This window comes from Ochotona princeps, chromosome 20, assembly GCF_030435755.1.
Source record: "Ochotona princeps isolate mOchPri1 chromosome 20, mOchPri1.hap1, whole genome shotgun sequence".
Taxonomy (NCBI): Eukaryota; Metazoa; Chordata; class Mammalia; order Lagomorpha; family Ochotonidae; genus Ochotona; species Ochotona princeps.
In genome coordinates this window covers 25667362-25693486 of record NC_080851.1, presented here as the reverse complement: position 1 = coordinate 25693486, position 26125 = coordinate 25667362, and the positions used below count along the sequence as shown (strand labels likewise).

Below are 26125 nucleotides of genomic sequence, written 5' to 3'. Positions count from 1 at the left end.
GAAAGGAAATTTTAACCAAATCTGTCATTTTGTTTCTACAAAGATGACTTTTTCTCTCTTTTAACAGTATAGTGTGAAGAACTACATGAAGTATTTTCTAACAAAAAAAAAAAAAAAAAAAAAGAAAAGGTTTTTGCATTCACGGGACTGACCAAACTTTATCTTTTTTATTCACTGGTGTGTTGGGGGCTTTTAGTAACCTTTTTAGGACCTTTACCTATGTGTTCACAAGTGAATTTTTCCCATAGTTTTCTATTTTCTTTTTTGTTTGGCTATGGTAGCCATGTGTCACAGTCTATGCTACAACTGAAGGAATGTTCTCCTTCTCTGAATTTTGTAAGTTTGTAGGAGGTTGGAATAATCTATTTCCTAAAACTTTGACAGACCTTACACATGTAACAGTATTAATTTGCTTAATTACAGTGAGCAGAGATATAAATTCATGCTTGAAGTCTTTCCTGTGTTTTGCTAACTTTTTATTTGCATGGGGCTTAAAATTCAACTGCTGTATTTTTCAGTTATAATTGTTCTGATTAGTCCCCTTTCCAATTGGTGCAGCAATATTTGACAGTCTGTTTATTATTTATTTATTTTATGATCATATTTTTATGCCTTTAAATACTTTAGATATAGTTATCTTATGTTCTGTATCTCACATTTCCTATGCCTGAAGTGCCTTGCCTTTCCATGTGTGTTTTAATTTCTTTTCATTATTTTCCATTATGGTGGTTCCTTTACTTGTTTTTATTCTAGGAGTACATTTTCACTGAACTTCACTATAAAGCACCTGAGGGACTAAAGCACCTCTCTGTTTGCTCTGTGTGTGTGTGTGTGTGCTGCTGCCAGCCAGAGTTCACTCCCAACCTGGGACCATAGGTGTGTGTGTGTGTGTGTGTGTGTGTGTGCGCTGCTGCAGCTGCTGCCAGCCACAGTTCACTCCCAACCTGGGACCATAGGGATGTGTGTGTGTGTGTGTGTGTGTGTGTGTGTGCTGCTGCTGCCAGCCACAGTTCACTCCCAACCTAGGACCATAGGGGTGTGTGTGTGTGTGTGTGTGTGTGTGTGTGTGCGCTGCTGCAGCTGCTGCCAGCCACAGTTCACTCCCAACCTGGGACCAGCTCAGCCCCTTTACACGTCCTGGGCCTGGTGTGAGACTCTAGGGTGAACAATCTCACTTTATCTGGACCACACCCCAGTCCCCAACCCTCAGAGCCAGGACACTGTTCCTCCAGGCCACCCTGGCTATTTCTGCTGTTCCACACGGTTTTCTCTGCCTTTTGCCTTTCTAATGTTGTTTTTGCTTTCAGATGGTCTCTTCTTTCACTGAAGATGTTTGTCATCATTCTCCTAGATGCAGCTGTATGACAGGCTCAATTCCACCATGCTACAGGAAGTAGGACTTCCCTGGCTATAAGCTATGTTGATACCCACTTCTTTCACGAGGCACGCAGAGTTTTCTTTTAAATTAATCAACTATGTTGCTTAAAGTAGTTCCAGGTTCACGGTTCACAGCTCACCTGAGTGGAATGGGAGTGTTCCCATGCACTCCTTGTCCCTTATCACGCACCACCCTCCCCACTACTGACATCCCCCAGCACAGTGGTCTGTGTGTGACTTCGGTCCGCCTACCCTGAGCGTCATCAAGTCACCCAGTGTCCCACAGTGCATGTTAGAGCTCAGTCTGGACGCTGTCTGTGGGTATGGAGAAGAGTGTAGTGACTCCCCTGAGGTGGAAGGGGATGGCTGCTTGGGGGGGCTGGTGTGGGTTGTCTTCCTTTTCCTACATGTAAAGCTAAAGTGAGCTGGAGTCACATCCAGGTAATACCTGTAATGTTTAACTTAGGATGGTTCCATTTTATGATGGGAAAAGGCAGAAACTACACTTCTCAGCCTGAATTTTGCTCTTTTCCCAGCCTAGTGTTACACGGAGAGATACTCTCTGGCAGTCCTGGGCAACAGCAGCAATCTGTAGTTCCAGTCACTCACGTAATCAAGACAGTAAATAACTGATACACTACCACAGACTGAGGCACCATCGTCCTGGGGGCCCTGCGTAGTGTTACCTCATTACATTACATCTTCAGTAAGCCACATAAAGTATTCAACAGTTTGTCACACAACGAGCTTTGTGTGAGGTGACTGAGCCCAACTGCAGGCTAATGAAACTGGAGAACACCCACTTAAGGCAGCCTAGACTAAGCCAGGATGTTTGGCAGATAGCATTAAATGTGATTTCAACTTCTGTCAGCATCTCAGGATCACACCCCACTGTAAGTCTAGAAGGACCACCATTCTCCTCCCCAAGGTGGGTGGGCTCTGATAAAACACCAGCAGGCTAGGTGGCGGAGGCAAAGTAGTTTCTTCGGAGAGCAGGTCGTAAGAATAACAGAATGCTCTGGCGTATTTCAAAATATTTACTTTTTCCTTCCCCCTGCCGGAAGCATGAGGGACTTTTTCTCTGATACTCACTGTGAGAACCAGGTCAAGCTCCTGGAGATAAAATTCTCAAAAAAATATGGGAGGCTCCGTTCTGGCTGGGTTGCCCTGGAATTTTTAGCTCTTAAACTTGTCCATGCAGAGCCTTCTGATCCACCAGTTAGGTGATCCTACAGGGTTCTGCTGGGGTTTCCACTCACGGTAGCTCCAGTGTGGTGTGACTCTATTCTTCTCTGGGCCTCTCCAACTTGAGCAGTAACAGTTTTGCCCTCGATTTCAATTATTTAGCAAATCTAAGAAAAGCTATCGATTTTCTCAACTTATACTGCTAAGATGTGTTGAATGTCTCTGGTAATGCCTTATATGCATCAATACTTTCTAACCACCAGGTAGTTTCAGGTGTGTTACATACAGTTTCACCTAAACTTCACAAGAACTCACACTATTTTCCTATTTTACAGACAAGGAAGCTGACGCACAGAGAGTTTATATGTCCTTCCCCAAAGGGGCAGAGCCAGGTGACGTTAAGAGCTCAGCCTCAAAATGACAATAAGCTCCTAACCATCATGCTCTGCTACTCAGCTGTCTCCTAAAACTCCTGGTGACATCTGGTTTAATGGTGCAGATAAACCACGTGTGCATGAAAAGAAAGACACTATGCAGACAATCGAAATGCAGATCCTAAAGAATGCATATTCATAGATGCAGCTGGACTAACCCTAAGAGCACTTGTTGTCCTTTACTTGACTGCTAATGATGGTGAACTTGAGTGTGTATGCAACAGAATCAAAACAACGTGTCTGGGTTAAAACATTAGTAACCTACATTTACACTTATGAGTAACTTATTTCTGACCTGTTATAGAAGGAAGCGTGCCTGTTACTTTTCATTGTTTTAACCAATGTGGAGTTATCTCCGATGGGTTGCAAAAGACATTCCTAGGCTTCTGCGATTATATTTTACTGTGGTTTCTGGGTCAACTGCAATCATTTCTATGTAAACTGAAGGGAAAGATCATTCTTTTCTTATAATCATTTATAGGAGAAACCTACTGAAATTGTGCTCAGTCATTTTAGGTGTCTGAGTGGTAAACTGAAATATCCTAGTAGGAGTTTCCACAATGGCTAGAATGAAGAGTCATCTGTTACATTTTAGTGCATTGTTTATGTCTCTAAAACACAAGTACTAAGCTATTTTTTGTCTAATAAATTAATGGGTCATAAATACCAAATACACCATGGACAAGCTTATTCAAAGTATGTATGCTATTGCACACTAATTTTTCTCTCATTCATTCATTCATTCATTCACTGGTCATCTCCTTGTCATCTGCTCCAGCCTGGTGCCAATACAAGGTGTCAGGCTGAGCAGCTGTAATGGCAGCCCAGTGTGCTAAGTCAATCCCAGGAACAACGACACTGCTCTCTGAGAACTCAGAAAAGAGGCCACTATTTCTCCAGCAGAACCAAATACAAGGGCAGCTGAACTGCTAGCCTGATCTAGTTAGACCTTTTCCTTTGAGAAAATCAGAATTTCACCACTTCTGCAGATTATAACAGATTTACAGACTTGACGTGTAATTGGCCTTAGATTATTTTTAATAAAGGCTACCCGTAAACTGTGGGATACTAGGGGCTGGGTCAGACAGTGGGACTGCTGGATCTGACATATCCTGACATAGATCTAGGAAGGGGACAGAGGCTCCCAGACTGTTACACAGACCGTGCACTGAACAATCCTAAGAAACTCCATTCCTAACACAGGTGCTGCAGAAGTGTGTATTAACCATGCCGGCAAATGAAGCAAATATTCCAGTTTTCACTAAAGCAGTGGATAAGGGCACTTTCTGATAGATTGAAATAAATATTGAGAAGACATCCTTTTGTGGCCTCACACTTTTTGTGGCCTGCACTGCAGGAAAAATAAAGTTTTTGAAAAGCAGCGGGCAGGGAGAAGCATGCAGGGTAGGGAGAAGCATGTGGGGTAGGGAGAAGCATCGAGCTACAGAGAGTGTTTCCATGTGCAGAACATTTCTCAAATGCCTGCCATGGCCCTGGGCAGGAACAGACTGGAGTTCCAAGTGCCATCTGGGTCTCCCACATGGGTGACAGGAGCCCAATCACTTGAGCCATCAGTGCCAGCTGCCAGGGTGTGCACTAGCAAGAAGGTGGAGTCAGGGTGGAGCCGGGTACCAGCCCAGTCACTGCACTGTGGGACATGGACATCTTAACCTCCAGGCTGGATGGCTGCTCCTGCCCTGACTGATGATCCCAGAATCACCCTTGCACCTGCGTGGATATTGGGAGGAAGGAGAAAGTGGTCTCCTTGGTCCCAGGGACACGTTCCCTAGAGTGACCCCAAAAGCCAGCCCTGGACAGACAATAGCAGCCCTGAAGGACCATCAGAAAAGGTGAAAGAGCAGAGTCAGGATGACTGTGCCCCCATGTCGCTGATCACGGTGTCCTTCCTCAGCTGAGAGCTCTCGGCCCCGGCTTCCTTGCCTGCAGTCCTCTTCCGTGGCTTCCCATTCCTGCCTCCAGCAGCAGCCCAGGCAAAACATGCTAACCAGACAACAGAGTGCCCGACCTCACCAGTCTCAGAGCAGGGCCAGCCTCACTCACTGTGTCTGCCTGGGGGGCAGCATGCGGCTTAAAGAGGACATGAGTAAGGACCATAACTGAGCAAAGTGGATGGATATAATCATTAGGCAAAATGTGATCTGTATTTTTTTTTAAATAACTAGCATACTTTTCTTGATCTCTGACTTCACTAGGATTCAAACACAAAACAAACCATGGGGAAGCTGGCTCTTACAGACGCCACTCACCTGCTGCCCCTCTTCTCAACAAAGGATGAGAGGTGGCAGGTGCCAGAGGGGCTTTCACTTTAAAGAACCACTAAAGGGGTGAATATTCTGGAGCAGTGAGCTAGGTATCGGATACCACAGTTCAGGTTCGAGTCCCACAAGCTCTGCTCTCTATCCAGTACCCTACTAACGCACCTGGAAAATCAGGGTAGGACGATCCAAGTGCTTGGGCCCCTGAACCCATGTAGGAGACCCAGAAGAAGCTCTTGGCTCTTAGCTTCAGACCAGCACAGCTCTGATCATTGCGGCTGTACTGAGAGGTGGATCAGCAGATGGAAGATCTCTCTCCCTCTCTACCACCCACACCTCTGTCACTCTATGTTTCAAATAACTGAGACCTTAAAAACAAATACATATTTTTTTAAAAAGAATGATCAGGGAAAAGAGGACTAAAAAGGGAAAAAAGTGAAGATCTTAATTCACAGAAATCAGAGAAACGTCTGTTATTTACTGTTATTTGTATTCATAAAAGATCTTAGAAGTAAAAAGAAAAAGGCAGGAATCAAATTACAAGTGAAGGAAAGTAGGTTCTACTGTGGGCCACCTGTGAAGCTCCCAAAGGAGGCAATAAAAGCTGAGGAACTCTTACCTTGTAGTTATTTATGATCTCACTTAGCCACGGCTTCACCGACTTCACTGTGTCCTCTCGCAAGTATTTTTCCACTTCCTCTCCATCATTAAAAGTGTGATTTCCCACGTGGATGGCTTGTTTCACTTCAGGGAGTGATAAAAACTTTGTATAGTAACTCAGGTCCTCAGGTTCCTGAAAAGGTGCATCAGGAAGACGTTAAGGACCATGACTGGGAAGACTATGGGTCTCGTGATGTGTCACCCAATGAACAAGAAGCAACGTGACCAGGAACTATTCCCCATTCCAGAAATTTTCACTTGAGAGTGATTTTTTTTATTTTTAATTTATGTGAAAGGCAGAGGGAGGCATGGTGGTGCTGGTGAGACACACAGAAAGACATCTTCCATATGTTAGTCCACCCATATGGTCGCCCTGGCTAGGGCTGGTCTAGGTAGGAGTCAGGAGCCTGGAGTTCCATCTGGGTATCCTTTATGGGTGACAGGGACCCAATTAATTTGGACCATCATCCACTGTTTTCTCGGATAGTGAGCTGGATTTGAAGCTGAGCAGCTGGGATTCAAATCTGTGCTCATATGGTTGCCAGCTCATTAATGACACATCTGGATTATTGGATGCTACTGGAGCCATTACCTATTTGCAAATGCTGGATTTTTGCTTTTGAGAAATTTATCTTTTGCTATCTATGCTTCCAATTAGCTACTGAGTTGGAGGCAAAGACATGGAAAATGAATGCGGTGACAGCATCCAAATCAATTTACTCCTTGTGGTGTTTTCACAGAAGGAAGGCCAGCTCCTGGGGCTGAGGTGGGGGATGGTGAGTTAGAATCTAATATTTCTTTCCTATGTTCTGCTCTGTATTAAAACCACACACACACAAATTCATATGACTATAATTTAAGAGGAAAACAGATCAAACGTAGAAACAGATGATATTTTATGAAGGACACAAGACAAAGAAAAAATTGTCCATGAGCCCTATTTAAAAAGAAAACATTGCCTAAAAGTCTCAGTGTTAAACATGACTCTCAGAGAAACAAGAAATAAATATCTTTATGCCACAAAAAAATTAAAAATAAAGCAAAGATTTTTTAAAAAGCTGTTAGGATTTGGGCCCAGCGCAGTAGCCTAATGGTTAAAGTCCTTGCCTTACACGCACTGGGATCCCTTGTGGGCACTGGTTCTAACCTCAGCAGCCCCGCTTCCCATCCAGCTCCATGCTTGTGGCCTGGGAAAACAGTTGAGCATGGCCCAAAGCCTTGGGACCCTGCACCTGTGTGGGAGACCAGGAGGAGGCTCCTGGCTTCAGGCCCGCTCAACATTGGCTGTTGCTACCACTGAGGGAGTGAATCAATGGGGATGGAAGATCTTTCTCTCTGACTCTCCTCCTCTTTCTGTACATTTGAATTTCCAAGAAAAATAAATCTTTAAGAAAAACCTGTTAGGGCTTGAACTGTAAAATTTTGTGCTTCATCAGCAATGTCAGATATCTGTGTGTATATTAAAGCTCACACAAAAATATAGACATATATAATCACAAATTCTGTTTCTCTCTTGCCTATCATCCCTTCTCTCCCCCACACTTGGTAGAACCAAAATCCAAAACCACAGTGCTGGTGAATTCTACCAAAATGAACTTCATATTTTATTTATGAAAGGGTTCATCTGCGGCACACAAAACATTACACAAATCCAAACATCCACTCTGGTTCCCTTTTTCTTATTTGATTACTTCTACACAAGACTTCAGCTGCGGCCTGCTTTTATGAAAGAAAATGACTTGAAAGTTTTTGAGAAATATTCCAGAGAGTTTGAAGTGAGGGCCACACTAAACGAGCTAAACATCTTAAGTTAAAAGCAAGACAAAGCAAATATCTTCACAAAGGCTCTGGCAGTTTGAATGATTCCAATTACCTTAAGTATGAGCGAAAGAATGTGGGCCATTTTCAGGAGACTCACAAATGGAGATGTGATACACAGAAGTGCAGCAGCCTGCAACCCTCACGGCAGAACCCCCGGGGCATGAGCTCTACTGAGGGGCTGCACGGGGCGCTGTGCTCATCAGAGACTGTTCTGTGTCATCAGGGGTATCACACATCTGCCAGGGTCAGAACATTCCACATAAACCCTGGAGGACTCCATAGGTCAGCAGATCAAATAATGCAACATTATTTGAATAACAGAAAATTATTTACAGTATTTTTTCCAAGTTGGACAAAGTCTGATTTTACAAAAAAGCTTTAAGCAAGCATTTTAATGGTTTTTAAAAACATGACTTCACATTTGTCGAACTCTTTTTTTAGTGGGTCTTTAAGCCTTTGACTACAATGTAAATTTAAAATGCTGTATCAAGGGCCCAGTATGGTAGCCTAGTGGCTAAAGTTCTCGCTTTGCATGCGCCAGGATCCCATATGGGTGCGGGTTCTAATCCCAACAGCTCCACTTCCCATCCAGCTCCCTATTTGTGGCCTGGGAAAGCAATCGAGGATGGCCCAAAGCCTTGGAACCCTGCACCCGCATGGGAGACCCAGAAGAGGCTCCAGGCTCCTGGTTTCGGATCAGTTCAGCATCAGCCATTGCAACCACTTGGAGAGTGAACCAGAGGATGGAAGATCTTCCTCTCTGTCTCTCCTCCTCTCTGTATATCTGACTTTTCAATAAAAACAAATAAATCTTTAAAAAATCTTTAAATAATGCTGTACCAATAAAGACTAAGACAAGAAAACAATTTTTAAAAAAAATGTGATTACCGTGCACTGTAAGAAGTTGTAGTAGTTAACACATCCTGTAACATTCTGGAAGTACGAAGCCTCATTGGTTAAGTCGCCATCTAGTAGTCTATCCAGTATCTAGGTCAGAAAAGGCAGAAGGACAATATCATGCAAAAATGTACAGGCTTTTCAGTTCATTCCTTCAATAATTTTTTTAGTCCTTCATGGTCTCATTTAATGAGCATTGCTTAAAATCCTCTGGTTATTCAAGGTCTTGGCCATGGAGAGATCACAGTAAATCAGCAAACCAAATATTGCCTGTCATAAGCCTAGAGGGGAACAACAAATTAGCACTACCTGATAAAATACACAGGCTGTTGGAGAGTGAGCAATGCTGCAGGAAGTTAGGGAACTGCAGAGGGGCAGGAAGTATGGCGTTGCATGTGTGCATCTGTGCAACCTGCATGTGTGCACGGAACACGACGGAAAAGGCTCTCACTTGGACCATGGCTCTTGAATTAAGTAAGATGCGTTGAGAAGAAAGGGAAGTGAGATGCATGCTGGCATCTAGAGAAAGAACATTGTGGGCGGAGGAAACAACCGGTGCCAAGGCCTCCATGGTAGCTGGGAGCTTTGAAGGGGAAGGCTGTCTTAGCATGGATCACAGATCACCCACAGCAAGAGGACCAAGGATATGAGCACAGAGACAGAGCCTGGGAGTGGGTGGGAGTTTTCTGTGGACAGTCGGTGTCAGAGAGCCCAGCCAGCAGCCAGGAGGGGAGCAGTCAGCAGGATGGAATGCTTTTCTCTAGCCACGGTTGGCTGCCAGGCAGCAAGGTACATCTAGCTAGGGCTGTGGTTTAGCCAAGGCTGTGGGAGCAAGCGTGAAAGTGAGTGGGCATGTATGTGATGACTGACCTTGTCTTTCAGGTGGATGATTAGAAAAAACACAGACCTGCAAGAGTCAGCAGTCCTGAAGAGGTAGTAGGCACAATGGGTTGAAATGCAAATGGGGCTGCAGGATCATTAGATTGGTAGACGCAACCTGCAGGGGTAGGTGGTGGCAACTGAAGAATGATGCTTGAATGTGAGGTTCTGCGGTAGCTTCTGGGCTTTTCTGGGTCTGATTTTGGGTTTCTGGTACTGAGAACAAGCAGTCAAGGCAAGAAGATCATGCTACAAAAGGAGGCCGAAACACTTAAGAGTATTAAAGTGGCTGCCAGTGTGGATGCTCCAGTCATCAGGAATGATGACAAGAGTGATGCCTCAGTGACAGTGGGGCAGGGGCTGAAGCATGCAGAGCACAGGAGGAAAGACTGGGCGTGGCACACGGCTACAACAGGACGTGGGAGGAAGGGCCACCTGAGGACATGGGACAAGAGGGGGCAGCTATCCTTCAGGGGTGAGTGAAGCAAGGGGAGGCAGAGGGAGGACTTAGCGCATACAGAATGGACATTTGTTGAGGTGGGAGAGGGAGAAGGGTCCTAACAAAAACCTTTCAAGAAATGAATTTAGCAGATTTTGAAAACTGTCTCTCAAATCTGAACATGGGTAGCTTTACGAGCTGAGATACTGCTCCCTTCATTTCACAGGGACATAAAGAGGCCAAGAAGCACGCCAAGGATGTTCCCCTAACAATGCCAGAGGCAGGATTCAACTCCAAGCCTGCAACTCTGCTAGCCGCAGGCCTGCTGGCTACCAGCAGTCCCACAGTGGGCTCTCCTGCCCTTCAGTACTTTCCGTCTGTGCTTTGGAGTTAAGTGTAGAGTCTGGTGGTTTCATTCTGTAATTTTTCTTTGTCAAACATGAACGGAATTGGACTTCTCCATGGATCAGGCAGCATCCCTGGGGAAGACGAAGTGGCAGAAGGGACAGCCAGGACATGCTTGCAATGGCACCACTGCTCAGAGTGCTAGCACCTGGGTCTGAACTTCGTGCACGATGTGGGGGTGCCTGACAAGGGCTGAGAAGGAGCAGGCAACAGGCCAGATGCCCTGGCTGCTTCTGAAGAATTTTTTTTTTTTTGATCAATCAAGTCATTTTACATGTTCAGAGTGTCAAACAGGCTTTATACTTAGGTGGTGTCCTGATCCCTATTGTGAAGTGGAAGGTACAATTATGTCACATTTGCCTCCTCCTCAAATGTTCAGGTCTCTCTCTCTCTCTCTTTAACAATTTATCTATTTAGGGCTTGGCAGCGTGGCCTAGTGGCGAAGGTCCTTGCCTTGATCCCATATGGCCGCTGGTTCTAATCCCGGCAGCTCCACTTTCTCTCTGTCTCTCCTCCTGTCAGTATATCTGACTTTGTAATAAAAATAAAATAAATCTTAAAAAAAAAATTTATCTATTTATCTTATTGGAAAGGAGGATTTACAGAGACAAGGAGAGACAAAGATCTTCTATCCTCTGGTTCACTCTCCAAGTTGCCACAGTGGCCAGAACTGACTTGATCCGAAGCCAGGAGCCAGGAGCTTCTTCCAGGTCTCCCAGGCAGATGCAGGGTCCCAAGGCTTTGGGCCATCCTCAACTGCTTTCCCAGGCCACAAGCAGAGAGTTGAATGGGAAACAGAGCAGCCATGTTTAGAATCAGAGCCCATATGGGATCACAGCACATGCACAAAGAGGACTTCAGCCACTAGGCTACTGTGCCGGGCCCTCGTAGATCTCATCTTTTATGCATCAACTGATCAGCTGTGTCCAGACAAAACAGTTATTACCAGGCTTCTGCTTTAATAACAATAATGACTTTAGGTACATTGTTACAGGATGCACAACTGATAATAACTAGATTGAAGTCCTCTGAATTCAATCCTTGCCTAACTCATGAATGTGACAAACATAAACATGGCAAAAAGTCCCAAAGGGGGCCAGCAGTGTAGCATAGTGAGTTAAGCTATAATCTACAGCACTTTCATCCCAGATGGGAGCTGGTTTGAATCTCCATTCCACTTCTCCACTTCCAATTCAGCTCCCTGTTACTGCCTCTTGGAAGGCAGCAGAAGGACCAAGGGAGACCAAAATGAAGTTCCAGGCTTCAGCCTGGCCCAGCCTACAGTCACTGCAGCCACTTGGGGAGGGAACTAGCAGATAACAGATCTAACCCTGCCTTTCAAATAAATAAATAAATCCTTTTAAAAAAACGGCACCCAAAGATGATTGTTTACACAAGGTCTTTGTCTGCAGTGGCAGAAAAAAAAATAAAATAAAAACTATCCCGCTTCCTGCATCACAAAATGTAATGAATGCTTCCATTTTAAATAAAAAAAGAAAAGAAAAGGGTAAAGAACTTGACCATGTTGCCAGATTCTCAAACTTAATTTTAGGGGAGTAGTGTAACAATCTCCACAAATTTGGCTGGCCCTTTGTAGATGTTTCAAATCACCACACTTAACCATCTTTGTTCCTGATACACAGGGCCATGTGACATTAGTTAAATGCTGTGGTTCCTTCTCCAGTGGAAACCCTCTGGTGGATATGACCCTCTGCATCATGTATGTGGACACACATGTGTACTTCCTGGGTTGCCTTTTTCCTTCTGACCACTAGAGGATGGGTTCGTCTCTAAGTCCTGGACAGCATTTTATGACGTTAAAACAGCTGATGAAAGACACAGATTAAAGCTCCAAGGCAATCTCAGGTGTAAAACACAGGCAATTTCCTTTGTGAGTCATGAGCCCGTGCATCTAGCCTCCGGGTGGCAGACAGCAGGGCAGCTATTTCTCCTCCAACAAAGACTGTCCCCAACCCCCACTCCCACTTCCAACACGCTGGTGCTGCTGCCGCCCAGTCCTCAACTCAGATGGTTCTAATTGCTCAGGGATAACAGCGGGCCCCAGAACTCACTTCAAAGGCCTGCAGCCAGTTCCCCTTCTTGATGTGTTTTACACACGCATCACACTCCTTCTGGAAGTGTTTTTTCTGCTTCTCATCCAGCAAGCCGATTTGAAACAGAAAGGCTGCATAGCCCCCTATGATCTGAGGACAAAGGAGACCCATGTCAGTGCCACGGAGAAGGAGAGAAGCAAGAGCAGCCTGTTTGCTTGGTAAAATAATCCTCTTCATCATTCTGTTTGTATTAGCCAGGTGAGGCCATTACACGTCACTCCACATACACACATAACACATAAATCACACAAAATGCAACACACAGGTATATATATATATATATATATATATATAGTTAACAGTAACAAAGCAAATTGACATTGTGAAGCTGTGAAGCACTGGGTAAAAATGAGAAAGTTTAATTCAAATTCAACTAGGGTTTCCCTTAATCAAGTTAGGCCTCAAAGAGGAATCTTCTATCTGATAAAGTGGGATTTACTTTCCATCAAGAACAATACAGAAAGAAAAAAAAAAACCAAGACACCTACTGATTCAGGATCGAAATATGCATCTCCAAGGGCAATTCCTTTCAGGTTGAACTTCGACATACGCGTAGGGTTGAGGGTGTGGATGTGGTGTGCGATGGCTGGCACATATTTCCCTGCATAAGACTGAGGATAGAGGCTGGAATAAACCATCATAAAGTGATGCTAGTACAATGTTATGCTATTTGAGCTAATCAGAATAACAGCAGGCACAGGCACTTGACCCAGCGGAGTGCCTGGGCTCAGTCCTGGCTCCACTCATGTGTATCCTTGGAAGCAGCAGGTGACAGCTCGGCAGAGTCAGGGCCTTGAGACTCACCTGGCAAACCTGGACTGAATTCCAAGCTCCTGGTTCCAGGCAGGCTCAGTCACAGCAGCAGCAAACATTTGTGGAGTGAACTGGCAGGTGGGAGTTATCTACATCTGTTTCTGTCTCTACCTCTCAAAGGAAAATGACTTCTACCTTTTCTGACCTACTTCAAAACCTAAATTTTTTTCAAGATGAAATAATGCGATTTAGACAAGATTTCTTCATAGACCACAAGCAGTATCAGAGGGCCAGTGGGAGTCCTGGCTCCCCTGCTTCTGATCCAGCTCCTTGCTGATGCACCTAGGAAGGTAGCAGATGATAAGCCCAATGTTTGGGATGCTGTGATCCCTGTGAGAGATCTATATGGAATTTCAGGTTCCTGGCTGAATTCGTGGCCCAGCTGCAGGTGTTACAGGCACCTGGGGAATGAGCCAGTAGAATAAGGATATCTCTTTCTCCCTCTTTCACAAACTCTGACTTTCAAATAAATTAATAAGTGAAATTAAAACAAAACAACAGTGAGTTCTTTGGAATTACTTCCAAATATTTCTTCTCTACTGGGAATTGATACAGATACTAAAAAGTATGTCTTTCAGTGGTATAATCACTCAAGACTTAAGACTGGGCAATAAAACACCTCTCTCAAATACTGGGTGGAAGGGCATGTACTTCAAATCGCTATATCGGGTAAGGAAAATGTCAACCTAAAACATGTGCATTTTTATGGTATCTCCCTCTTGTGACCATGATGTGTACCCGGGGTATATTCAGGCAGGAAATTAAGAAAGAACACCCACTCAATTTGAGCATCTACTATAAACCAGGTTATTACACAGACTTTTGAGTAAACTTAAGGGGAGACATTATTTTCCTTGGTGTTACAATGAAGAAAAGAAGGGTCTGCCCCTTTCAGTTGCAGGCCTTGCTGGAATTCTATCCAGGTCTGACTGCCTCCACAGCTCTCAGTTCTCACACTAAACAACATTGAAGTCACAGGTCCTGGGGTATACACAATTGGTTCCCGATTCCCTAAGTCAGAACTCAAACTTTTGTTTAATTGCAGCAGGTTTGATAAGGTGACCATTTGTGACAAACTAGATGGTGAGGTGGATGGTTTGTTCCATAATCACCTCTAAAACCAGTTTCTTCAATATTCAGTCCACATTAGCTAAGCTAGCAATGATAATATTTATCTCATTTGATGCTTTCTAATGACTACCATACAGTTTGTTGCTTTGTGTCAGTGTGGCAAATCCTTCCCTGCCTTTCCACAAATCATTCCATTGGTTAAGTGATTAAGGTTGTCACACAGTAGACAATTATAGGATTATTTTATGGAAAACAGACACTGAAACAGTGTGTTGAAATTTTAATCATTTTCACTCTCCTTGTTGAGACAAATTTTCCTTTTAATTTTTTTTACTAAATCAAACTTATTTATTCTTCTTGAATTATTTATTTCTCAACTTAATGATTCTTTGACCAAAGCACTTTAAAAGGCAACCAGCTGATCAATCAAGTCTGTTTCATTTTGCCCAGTTTTCCCTTTCCTGTATATTTCAAAAAATAGGATAGAATGTCCCAGTTTGGGGGAAGAATCTGTGGTTTCTTTAAGGATTGGAAATGACCTAGCTGGTTGTTCAGCTTTTCACTGTAATCTGGTGACTTGATGAACTCCTGCCCCTTTTGTCCCAGGTTTTGCCTGTGCTGACAATAGCAACACCCACCACAGCTCTCAGAATAGGGGCTTCTCTGACCACCCCCCACAGGCACATCCCCCAGTACGGGCAGCAGCTGCTTAATGCTGCGCCTGCAGTCTGTGAGTTAACCCCAACCCCCAACATCAGGTCAGACTCTGGCCTCATAAAAACTCAGACTAACATCAAAGCTATTATGAAAGAAAAGAGGGAAAATGCAGCCAGAAACTATCCGAGTATATATTATTTTAGGATTCGGTAATGACTTTCCCAACAAGGCACTCTGCCAGATAAACATATACATCTACAACATAATAAGTCAGACTAGCTTAGCAATTCACACTTCTGGGCTTTAGGCTCCTCTTAGTATGATGTTCTGATATTTAAAGGCACTTCAGGTTGCAAATCCTAGCAGGATTCTTGTTTGGTTCATTTTCCCCATGGTGACCGTAAGTTCAGCTCACCTCCAACATGAAGGCCTAGAGACATCACGGTGTGTTTGCACACACTTCTATTTGCTGGAGCTTAAAGGGGCAATAAACCTCCAGTTCTCCTCCTCCTTTAGAAGAGATCTCGGAATTCAGCTCTCAAGCTTTATCTACCCCCTGAGAAAGAAAGGTCTCAGTGTCCCAATGGAAGATCACTTCTGCATCTTGGTGTGCACTCGTTCTGCGTTCTTAAATGGTGTTTGGAACAGCCTAATGGAAATCACGTGAGAAGCACAAGGCACTTGTAAAAATAGTCGAGAGAGAATGTAATGCTTGCTTAATTATCCAGATGTGTAAAAACACAATGGGATTGGACGTAAGGAAACTTGTAATTGTGTATTCTCTTACATGTTTGGGCAACAGTCATAGCTGATTTAATGCACCACTGCTCCTGGTCAATTTCAAGAAAAAAAATATTTCATATCTAAAACCAAGTTCCAATCACCTCCTCCAAAAGGAAAAAAGTGTCAGAAAATAATAATATAATGGAAACGATGTCCTCTTGCAGAAATTTCACATATGTTTGTAGTTACTATTGTTTCAACTACTCTCGGGGCTACATTTCTTACTGAAGTTAAGTTGGGGAAAAAAAAAAACAATGCAACTACACTGATGCTCCTTGCCTCTGGGGACACACCTTCATAGTATAAAACATCCAGAACATCCAGAAGTTTATTAGCAAAATGAGCAGCAGCTGTTGAAATAAGATGCACCTAACTGTAGACACAACATTTGACCATTCACAGACAATCTTTCTCAACCCCTGTCATTTCAGCCACAGCATGAGAGATCTGCAGGCCACTCAAAGCCCCTTGCCCTACTCTGTCCTCCTCTACAGCCATTTGGGCTTAAAATGAAGCTTGTTGGCAAGAGTCATTGCTGGCACCGGTGGTCACCCCTCTGGGTCTCCAAGATGGGCTGTCCTTTGGGAAAATCTTTTCCATCCCTTGACCTTCAGCTTTCTAGGCATGGACCACGGCTGACCAGACCACAGGGAATAAGAGACTGTCAATGCCCTGCTGGGAACTTGGTGCACACACTGAAAAGCAAATGTAAGAGCCCCGTGCTAGGGAAAATCCTTAGTGCATTGCAGCAAAACATCAGGGAACATCTGAGAGGATTTGTCCAGCCTTGGGGAAGAGTCACACTTCCTCCATATCATGAGTTTCTCTAAGGAGAGATGTGTGGTCTGAAAATGGCCAGTTGAGAAAATTAATGAGTGAGGAAAGCCATGTTGTGGTAATCTCTACAACTTCCTAGACATTTCTAGACCATGCGTCATCTAATTTCAAGACCACATTGCTGCACTATTTTTTTTAAAAAGAGGGCTTCTAACAAGAATAGGACTTTATCAAAACATCTCCTTCTCTTGAAAAGGAAACTTTCAAACTGTACAGCCACAGACATGAAGCAAAAGTGTTTTGATCTGTAGCCAACTTTTAGTCACATAAACTCATGCTAAGGTATGTGCTGCCTTTCAGATGATATATTCCTTTTTAGCACTGAGAAGATACTTCTGTTAAACAAAATCCATTAGTGATAGGCAGAGGAGAACAAATGCACCCTTCCCCCACTTAACCTGACCTCAGTGCCAATTTGGAAAAACCCACTTTGAAGCCAGGTGACTCAATTGGATGAATAAGCCCCTTTGACTCAAAGGCATACTATGGCTAATTTGACTTTTAAATGAAGAGTAAGAACCCACTGGGTCACACTCAACAAGTGAAGTCCTTTGTTTGTTCACTGCAGATAGAACTCGTAAGGTTGAAGCTGCAGTTAATGGGTTCAACTTCGCATTTCCTGTTCCAATTTGGGCATCTCATCTAATCAGATTATGTTTCTGGGCTGCTTGCTCCAGCATGGTAGTTCCCCTCAGACAAAGCTTAGAATGACTTCTGATCTACTCCTGTTCTTTTCTTTGTATCTAATAATCAAGAATCTGTAAAGATGTATTGCTTTGAATTGGAAATGCAACCCAGAGCCAGGCAAACATTTCCATCTGGTCCTCCTCTCCTGCTCAGTTTTTTGGGTTACAGCATGAGACTTGATTTTTGTAATATTAAACTCATTAGATGGTCACAAATGGGTTTTTGATTCTAAAATAAAATACTGGCAAATGCAGATGAACGTAACTGAAGATAGACAGTCATCACAGGCTTAAGAGTTAAAATTGCTTGGTTGTTTGTTAACTAATACAAGTCAGCAGGTTCCAAGCCTCAAGAAATAATTACTTTCCAAGGAGCTCAAGTCTTTATATCACTTGAAACTTCCGCTTACCCTATAAAACTTTACCATCAAAGCCAAGTATTCATGATTAAAACTAAGTCTGGGACAGAAACACACAGACATTCTAGAAGCCAAGGAGTTTCCTTTTTGTTTGTCTAAGGTTGATGATCTGGAGCCGCTGCAGGAACTCCAGAAGGGGATGGGCCCGACACCTGTGTTGGAAAGCGGATCTGCTCTGTGGGAAGCGGCAGAACTGAAGACAGTGTCAAGGACAGGGCATCCATCCCAGCCATCTCCGTAAGCAGGCTTATACCTCTCAGCTCACTTCTTCACTGACCTCCTCAGGCTCTGGAGTCTGGCTCCTTAGGTTCAGCTATGGCTTGAGGACTTGGTCCCTGAACTCATGCAGCAATTGGAACTGCAAAATCTAGTGGCATTACAAAGACAAAAGCTTAATCTAATCATAGGGCTTACAAGTGAGGCTACTACTGCTCGGTGATTAGACTAGATCAGGTTATTAGAGACCTCATGATTGACTCCTGTGGATTTACAAGGAGACACACAGACAGGCGTGTATGCCCTGTTGCCATGAGATGCTCTGTACCACCTTGGGACCCAGCAAGATCATCATTGGAAGCCAAAGCAATGAGATCTAATTGATCTTGGGAGTGTGAATTTCCAGAATTTAAGAGCTGGAATAAACCTCTTTCCTTTAGGAAGTTAGTCCAACTTGGGTATTTCAGCAGAGTTATGCAAAGCTGACTGGCAGAGGTTCTAACTCTGGCTCCTCCACTTTCTAGCCATGGTGACTGTGGTTTGCTGTAACTAGTTTTTCTAAGTTTCAGTTATCTCACTTGCAAAAGAGGGATAATAATAACAGCACCTAACTCATAAGATGGCTGTGAAGATTAAACAAAGGAATGTATGAAATTGCTTAGCATAGTGTCTGCCATATGAACCATTCTTAATTACTTGATAACTAGATGTTCTTGAAGGGTTCTCCTCTAGCATGATTCAACGGTCTCTAGCCTATACTCAAGATCATTATGGTAATGGTGAAGATCTACCTAACAAGACTGTAAATCTACTGAGAGGAGAGTTCCCACTCCCTACTTTAGATGGCATCTCTCTATTTGCATGAGGGTGCTCCTGAGCCTCCTGCTACAAACACTTTCCCATGGGGTAGGCTCTGTTGTCTATGCCAAAACATGAAGGTTTAACTACAGCCAGTAAAGCTGGTGGTAAATTAGAACTGGGGAGAGAAACAAAACAATTGTGATGGAGATGGAAGAAGCCCATGGGTGAGCACAGTACAACCTGGGAGAAGAGAGCTGATGGTGGCAGGCTGACCACAAGCGAATCTGGAAAGTGACAGAACAGCAAGGCGAGTTCCCAGAGCCCGAGTCTACAGAAGGAGAAGGACGATGAAAGAGAAAGACAACAGCAAGCAACTATCATGGAAATTTCTACTTGATCTAGTAACAGACCCTTGCACCCGGCTACTCTATAACGGTCTGTGGGTCCTGTGCTTAGTGTTGTCTGGAACATATTAAAAAAGCATGGCTCTCGCCACCAAAACCCAAAGAACAACGACAGCTTTAATAAGGGTTGTCAGATGCTCTGCTCCAAGTAGATTTTACCCAGTGGATGAAGAGAATTTATCCCATTAGGCTTGCTAATTTTTAAGTTGCTTCAAAGTTTTGCCTTATCTGGCTGTTGAATTAGCTACAGTTGCAGAACTGCCTATTGAAGTCTGTCCTTTCTGCTGACCGAGATGAGATCCCAGTTTTAACCATATCCCAGCTATCCTTAAGTGCTGCAAATTACTTGCTCCAGAGTGGAACAAGAAACTACATGCTTAGAGAATGATGGACACTTCCCTACACCCTGATAGTTGGTTACATGCTTGTCTCCCAGTGATGTCCATTTGGCTTTAACTTGTAGCAGGGTCCATGCATTCTTTATAGGGGTCTAATGACTGTGCCTCAAATAGTAAGTGCAATTGGGCTTGGCGCAGTAGCCTGGTGGCTAAAATCCTCGTCTTGCATGTGCCAGGATCCCATATGGGCTCCAATTTGTATACTGGCTGCTCTACTTGCTTTTCAGCTCCCTGTTTGTGGCCTGGAAAAGCAGTAGAGGACGGCCCAAAGCCTTGGGACCCTGCACCCATGAGGGAGACCCAGAAGAAGCTCCTGGCATAGGATTAGCTCAGCTCTAGCTGTTGCTGCCGCTTGGGGAGTGAACCAGCAGATGGAAGATCTTTCTCTCCTCTCATTCACTCCATAAATCTGACTTTTCAATAAAAAATAGAATTTAAAAATCTTTAAAAAAACCAGCAAGTGCAATCTCATTAATTCATTCTGAAATGCCAACACTCACGAAGAGAACTAACTATGGAAGTATATTTTCTTCATACCTTGAGGAAGGTGATTCACAGACACATTAGTCTCTCTTCATAAAAAAAAAAAAAATAATACCAATTGGTGTTCTGGGCCACATAGAAGAGAACACAGGGGGAGACCATGTGGACAACCACAGGCCCAACCTACTCCCTCTGTTACGACCACATACATGTTGGTCCACGGGACAGGATCACAGAGCCTGGGTTGGATCTGAACGTCTTTTCCTAGGAGCAGGCATTTAGCCCAGTGGTTAATATGCTCACATATGCTTGGGCTCAACTTCCACCTCTGGCTCCTGATTTTATCTTTATTGCCAGTGCAAATCATGGAAGGCAGCACTGATGGCTCAAAGGATCTGGGTTCCTTCTACCTGTGGGACCTGGATTGAGTTCTAGGCTCTGTGCCCTGGCCTGGCCCCAACCACTGTGGGTATTTGTGCAGTAAACCAGCAGACGGAAATCTCCTCCTGGCTTGACTCTCAAATAAATTTAAAACTCAACAATCAGATTTTTAATATCAACTTTTAGTATGAACTTCTTTCAGACAAAATGAACTCATTCTTTTAAAGATTATTTCAAAGTCATAGCCACAGGGGCCAGCATGGTGGGTATAATGGTAAAGCCACCTGTGATGCAACATCCCATATGGGCACCGGTTCTTGTCCTTTGTCCTCCACTTCCAATCCAGCTTCCTGACAATGACCTTGGAAAAGCAGTAGAAGCTGGCCCAAATGTCTAGGCTCCTGCCACTCACCTGAGAGACCTAAATTAAGCTCCCAGCTCCTGGACTTGGGGAGTGAACTAGCACATGGGAGACTATTTGTTTTTATCTCTTCCTCTCTCTAAATCTGACTCCCAAACATATTTTTTTAAGAGTCACAGCCACAGAGGAGGAGACGATGTTACATTCCAACAATGAGTAAGCAGAGCTTCAATGAACACTTCAGCTTCTGGCTACATGCTTTAAAGCCATGTGCTTTGGAGGCAAAATACATTAATCCAGCCTTTCAACATGAATAGTAAGAGCAGTCATCACATGTTGGGTGCTCGCCACAGCCTGCCACCATGCGAAATATTTGAGGAGGATTAGCTAATTAAACACGCAAAACAGTGCTATGCAGTAGGTACTGTTATTATTTCCAGACTCTTACACAAATGTCAGGGATCTGAACAGCTGCCGCAGATTCTCTGAGCAGCAGGCTACCCTCATTCATAGCACACAGATGTGAGGGCTGGGAAATCAGTCACTCATCTCTGAATCCATGTGTCTATATTCTAAGGGTCATTCTATAGTAGAATAGTAGTGTTTGCTCAGCCTCCCTGAAAGTGTAAGGAAATCAAGTTCAGAGGAAAAGGGATTTTGATTTCTTGAAATATTTCTATCAACTTTTTTTCCCCCCAGCTGTGATGGTAGTGGAAAGAGGCAGAGCGGGCCAATCCTGTGTTAAAAGTATGATTGCTCATAAATGCTTTAGGAGTAAGCCTGGGGCGCTGCAATAGAAGGCCAACAAAACAAAACATCCCTGAACTGGATCTAGTGTAAAATCTAACCCTCTATGCTGGGATCCGTGTGATGGGTGTGGAAGAGAGGAAGGTGTGAAGAGAATTATTGCATTGCAGGCAGGGACACAAGGAATTTTTCCGCTGTTTGGCAAGGCCTGGCGGATGTCTCTACAACCACCTGAATGCAGCTCTACCTCCCTTTGCATGGACACCGGACAATCCTGCTGAGATTTCTATAATTTATTTAGGCACTGTCTGCCTCTGTGGAGTTAATGTTTACTACCAATGTGAGCTTGGAAGTTGCTGATACCATTTTAGCAAAAGGGCCTTTTATTGCTGTCCCCATTGACCACATGCTAATCAAGGGTGCTAAGCCCCCAGACTCGGGGGAAACCTATTCTTTCCCTCTTTCTTTGACCTTTAGGTCCTTCCTTCTGTGATGCCTTTCCTCCCTTAATTGATTCAAGACTAAGCTGCAGAATGAGGATTGTAGTAGGAATGTGTTACTGATTGATATGCACCATCTATTGAGAACTTCCTGACCACAGGGTCAGGATGGATAACATCCTGCTTTAAGGTGAAACAAATGGCAGAATTATCCTTAGAAACACCCACTTGACTGTGACGTAAAAAGTCTGAGCCAGAGTTTGACTGGTTCTGTAAAAATAAAGCAGACAGCTTTCTTGCACTGTCCATGATGATCATGGAATTGTAGTGGTCCATCTCTCTCTCTCTCTCTCTCTTTGCGCCTCATCCACGCACCCATCTTGAGTTCCGAACTCAGCTGGAGCTGGACTCCAGCACCTCTAGTTTTAAGATGCAAATGGAGGTCCAGAAAAGCTGAGAAATTTTCCTAGAGGGAATGTGCATTAGCCTAGTGGTTAGAACACCCATGTCTCACATAGCAATGCCTAGCTTTCCTCCCTGCCCTGAACTCCAGCTTTCTGCAAATGCACACCCTGGGAGGCAACAGGTAAACCAAGTAACCAGGTCCTTGCCATCAACGTAGGATATCTGGATTGACTCCCCAGCTCTCAACTTCAGTTTGAGTTTCAGTTCTAAACAAAACGAGCATTTGGGAGTGAATATGTGGATGGGAACATTTTCTCTCTCTCTCTCTCTCTCAAATTACTTAAAAAACATTTTCAAAGATTTTCCCTGGAATTACCTAGTGTGATCATTGATCTAATGATTACTCCAGAACTCCTTGCATTTTTCCATCTTGTCTTCTGGCTTTAAAATACAAGACACCCCACAGAAGGCAAGACTATGACATTGTCTGGCATTCGAGAACCATACTCGGGGCTAGAATGTGTCAGGTATGTGTGGACCAATCCCCGTGGAAACTCTGACCCCACTGGATGGTTTAGAAGGGCCAGTGGAGTCTATGCAGGAGGTATGACAGTCTATGGGGCGCGCTGGGCTGACCCAGAGCAACCTCTGGCATACTTAACACTGGCTGGGAACAGGCCTGGTTGGGGAGCGTGGGGGAGGCCTTGGCTGGGTGGAGCTTACCACTAAGGGGCGCAGGAACTGGAAGGGGGCTGAGTTCTGATCGGGTCACAGTTGTAATCCCTTGGCACAAATATGGATTCGGACTTGACACACCATGCCAGGTTAGACCGCAACACAGTTTGGTTCTCCGGAGGACCAGGGTAGATGTGGGACGGGCTCGGCTAGGTTTCAACCCCAACTGAGCCATATATGAGCTATATGTATGTATGGACGAGCCGTGGCTGGGCTGAAACTCTCAACAGCAGGAACCAGAATGGGTTGAAGAGCGGTGCTGGCCGAAGGACCTGCTGGTATGCATGAAGCCTGACACCAGGAAGGGGTCGGATGGAGGAATCTGAACAGTTCCTCTGACAGGACACTGACCCTACAAATAAACGCAGGAAGTATGGAGGTAAACAATCCAGAAGAGGCTTTGGAAAGTGACCCACTGGCATACATTTGGCTCGGGTTGGGGGCAGACCAGGCTGAGTCAGTTCACGTCATCCACTGGCAAATCCGAGCGCTGGAACTGTGTGGGGGCCTGGCCAGGTTTGGTTGCGATAAAAACAGTACAAAACACAAAATGCCAAGGTGAAATGGCCTGTGCCAGTAGGGAATGCAGCACCCAACCAGCACACCTCCCACTGGTTTAGGTGAGGGACGAGTGTGTGATGGGCAGAGCCGGGGAGAGCTGCAATACTCATTGGTTCCAATGGAGGTCGGGGCTCAGAATAGAACCAACCCAGGGGTTACAACCACCAGCTGATCGGAGTGATGGACTGTGGCGGGTACTGTGCTTACTAGTAGTGCATGTAGGAGCCTGGACTGGGAACACCTCAAAGTTTCTTTGGGGATTCCCCTGAACAAAATGGAGGAATCAAAACATTAACCAAGAAAAGATGGAAGATGGAGTAGATCAATCAACCACCTCAGCTATATGTTTGCAGCGAAAAACTGGACAAGGGGAAACTCTAAGATGGACTATGTCAATCAGTGGACTCTGCACCAGTCTCATCGTACCTGGACTGTTGCTGATGATATGTTGGAGCTTCTAATTGATCGAGGTGACGCTCTGCTGGCTCTGCCTTCAAACCTGAGAGGGCCTCCCTAAGAGGCCGCTGAACTTGACCGGACAAGTGGGATGCTGGACTCTGTATGGTGTGAGCTTGTAATTAGGGAATCCCAACGGAACTTGAGCTGTGGTTATGCATCAAGATGAAGGAATTCACCATGGGGGAAGGGTTTGGGGTGAAGCAGGGAGAATCCCAGTACCTATGAAATTGTGTCATGTAATACAATGTAATTAATGAATAAATGAATAGAAAAAAAATAAAATAAAATAGAAGACACCCAAAACAGAATGAGCCAGGCTGGAGAAACACACCATTGCAGTGAGCAGACATGGTCCAGACATCATCAGTTAATGTCCTTCCTTGTGGAATGAGATGTCCCCAGGTTGAATGCACTCTGTTCTTAGGGCAATGGTGCTCTTTGTAACTGTGCCCCTACCACAGGCTCCCCTCCCGCATTTGTTTCTTCCTTCATCTCTTGTGAGGCACAGGTTTCCTGAAAACCATTCATCCCAGTAGCCAGAAACAGGAAAATTCTTGTATATGCATTTGTAAGTTACATGTACAGAACCAAGAGGCAGACATGAAGTAGACAAGTTAAGCTCTCGTCAAGGATTTGTTATCTTTGCTGAAAGGTCAACATCACGGTTACCTTAAAACTGCAGTTTCTGTCACCTGCTCTGCTTGGGCTTTCTTGAGAATCCTGTGTTGTCACATAGCTTATCTATATCTATATGAGCAGTAGGGCTCTACAAAACCCACCTGCCTGTGTTTCATTTCTAACTCTATCCACAGAGGCTCAATGCTTGCTTGAACAATCTCCCCTCAAATCACACCTTTATCATGCTCTAACTCATGCCTTGCTTTATCGTAATCATGACATTCGATGCCTGATGTCACAGTGCACAATGTATTTTTATTATGTTGTTCATCGTCCACTTTTTAGAATGTAGGAGAACAGGGTTTTTTCCTTTTGCTCACCATTATATTACTAATATAAAGAATTATACTTCAGTGATCAATATATTATGGGCTACTATATTGTTCAGAAATAGCTTTAAATTTAACAGAATTTTAAAAGGCAAATTTTAAAACTGAAATCTATATATACAAGTGAACCTAACCATGTCAGAACATTAAATTATATCCTAATGGTCTAAAAGACATAGAATTATTTCTTATGACATTTCAACATCATACTTTGATCAGAAACTTATAGCAAGATCTAACCTAAGGATAAATATAACTTCAACCAAAAATACTGGAAGTAATTTGGAAGCTCTTGTTGTCAAGGGTACTGATTTAGAAATTCTGAAACCACTTTGGATATATTATAGGATTGAGCAAAACAGTGAAGCTGTCAGAAACCCCAGTCCTCAATGTGAGGAAGGATGAAGTATGGAAGAGAGGAGCAGAGAATCCTGTGCTGTGTTGTTTGGAATTACACATATCAGGGCCAGAGAGGTGGCATCACAAGCTAAGCCTCTCCCTGTGGCACCAGCATCCCATGTGGTCATCAGTTAAGAGTTCAGGCTGCACTACTTCTGATTTAGCTCTAGTTACAGCTTGGGAAAGTAGCAGAGTCTGGCTCAAGTCCTTCGGCCCCGGCATCCATGTGAAAAAAACAGAAGCTCCTGACTCCCAGCTTTGAACTCATACAACCCTGGCCTTTGAGGCCATTAGGAGAGCAAACCAGTGGATAGGTTCTCATTCTCTCTCTCTCTCTCTCTCTCTCTCCCTCCCCCCCCCTCTCCCTCTCTCTCTCTCTCTCTCCCTCCTTCCCTCCCTCCTTCCTTCCCTCCCTCCATTTCTCTTTCTGTATCTCTGCCTTTCCAATAAAAATTTTCAAAATCTTTCTTTAAAAAAAAAGAATTATAACAACCAGTGTGGAGTCATTTTGTTTCCCAATTCCGCAAAGGTTAAAAAAAAAATGGCATCCCCATGGCAAATGAGCACACAACTTC

General features: G+C 44.1%; 1 protein-coding gene across 4 annotated transcripts in view; it reads right to left on the bottom strand.

Annotated features, from left to right (window-relative positions):
- Nucleotides 1–26125, bottom strand: part of CPVL (carboxypeptidase vitellogenic like) — a 126635-nt gene that overhangs the window by 46858 nt on the left and 53652 nt on the right. For all 4 annotated transcript variants that reach the window (XM_012926139.2, XM_058678141.1, XM_058678140.1 and 1 more), the window contains 4 exons: nt 12976–13098; nt 12446–12577; nt 8642–8740; nt 5892–6065 (listed from right to left, as the gene is read on the bottom strand). In XM_012926139.2, the coding sequence (XP_012781593.2) occupies nt 5892–6065; nt 8642–8740; nt 12446–12577; nt 12976–13098 (528 nt within the window). The remainder of the gene's footprint in view (nt 1–5891; nt 6066–8641; nt 8741–12445; nt 12578–12975; nt 13099–26125) is intronic.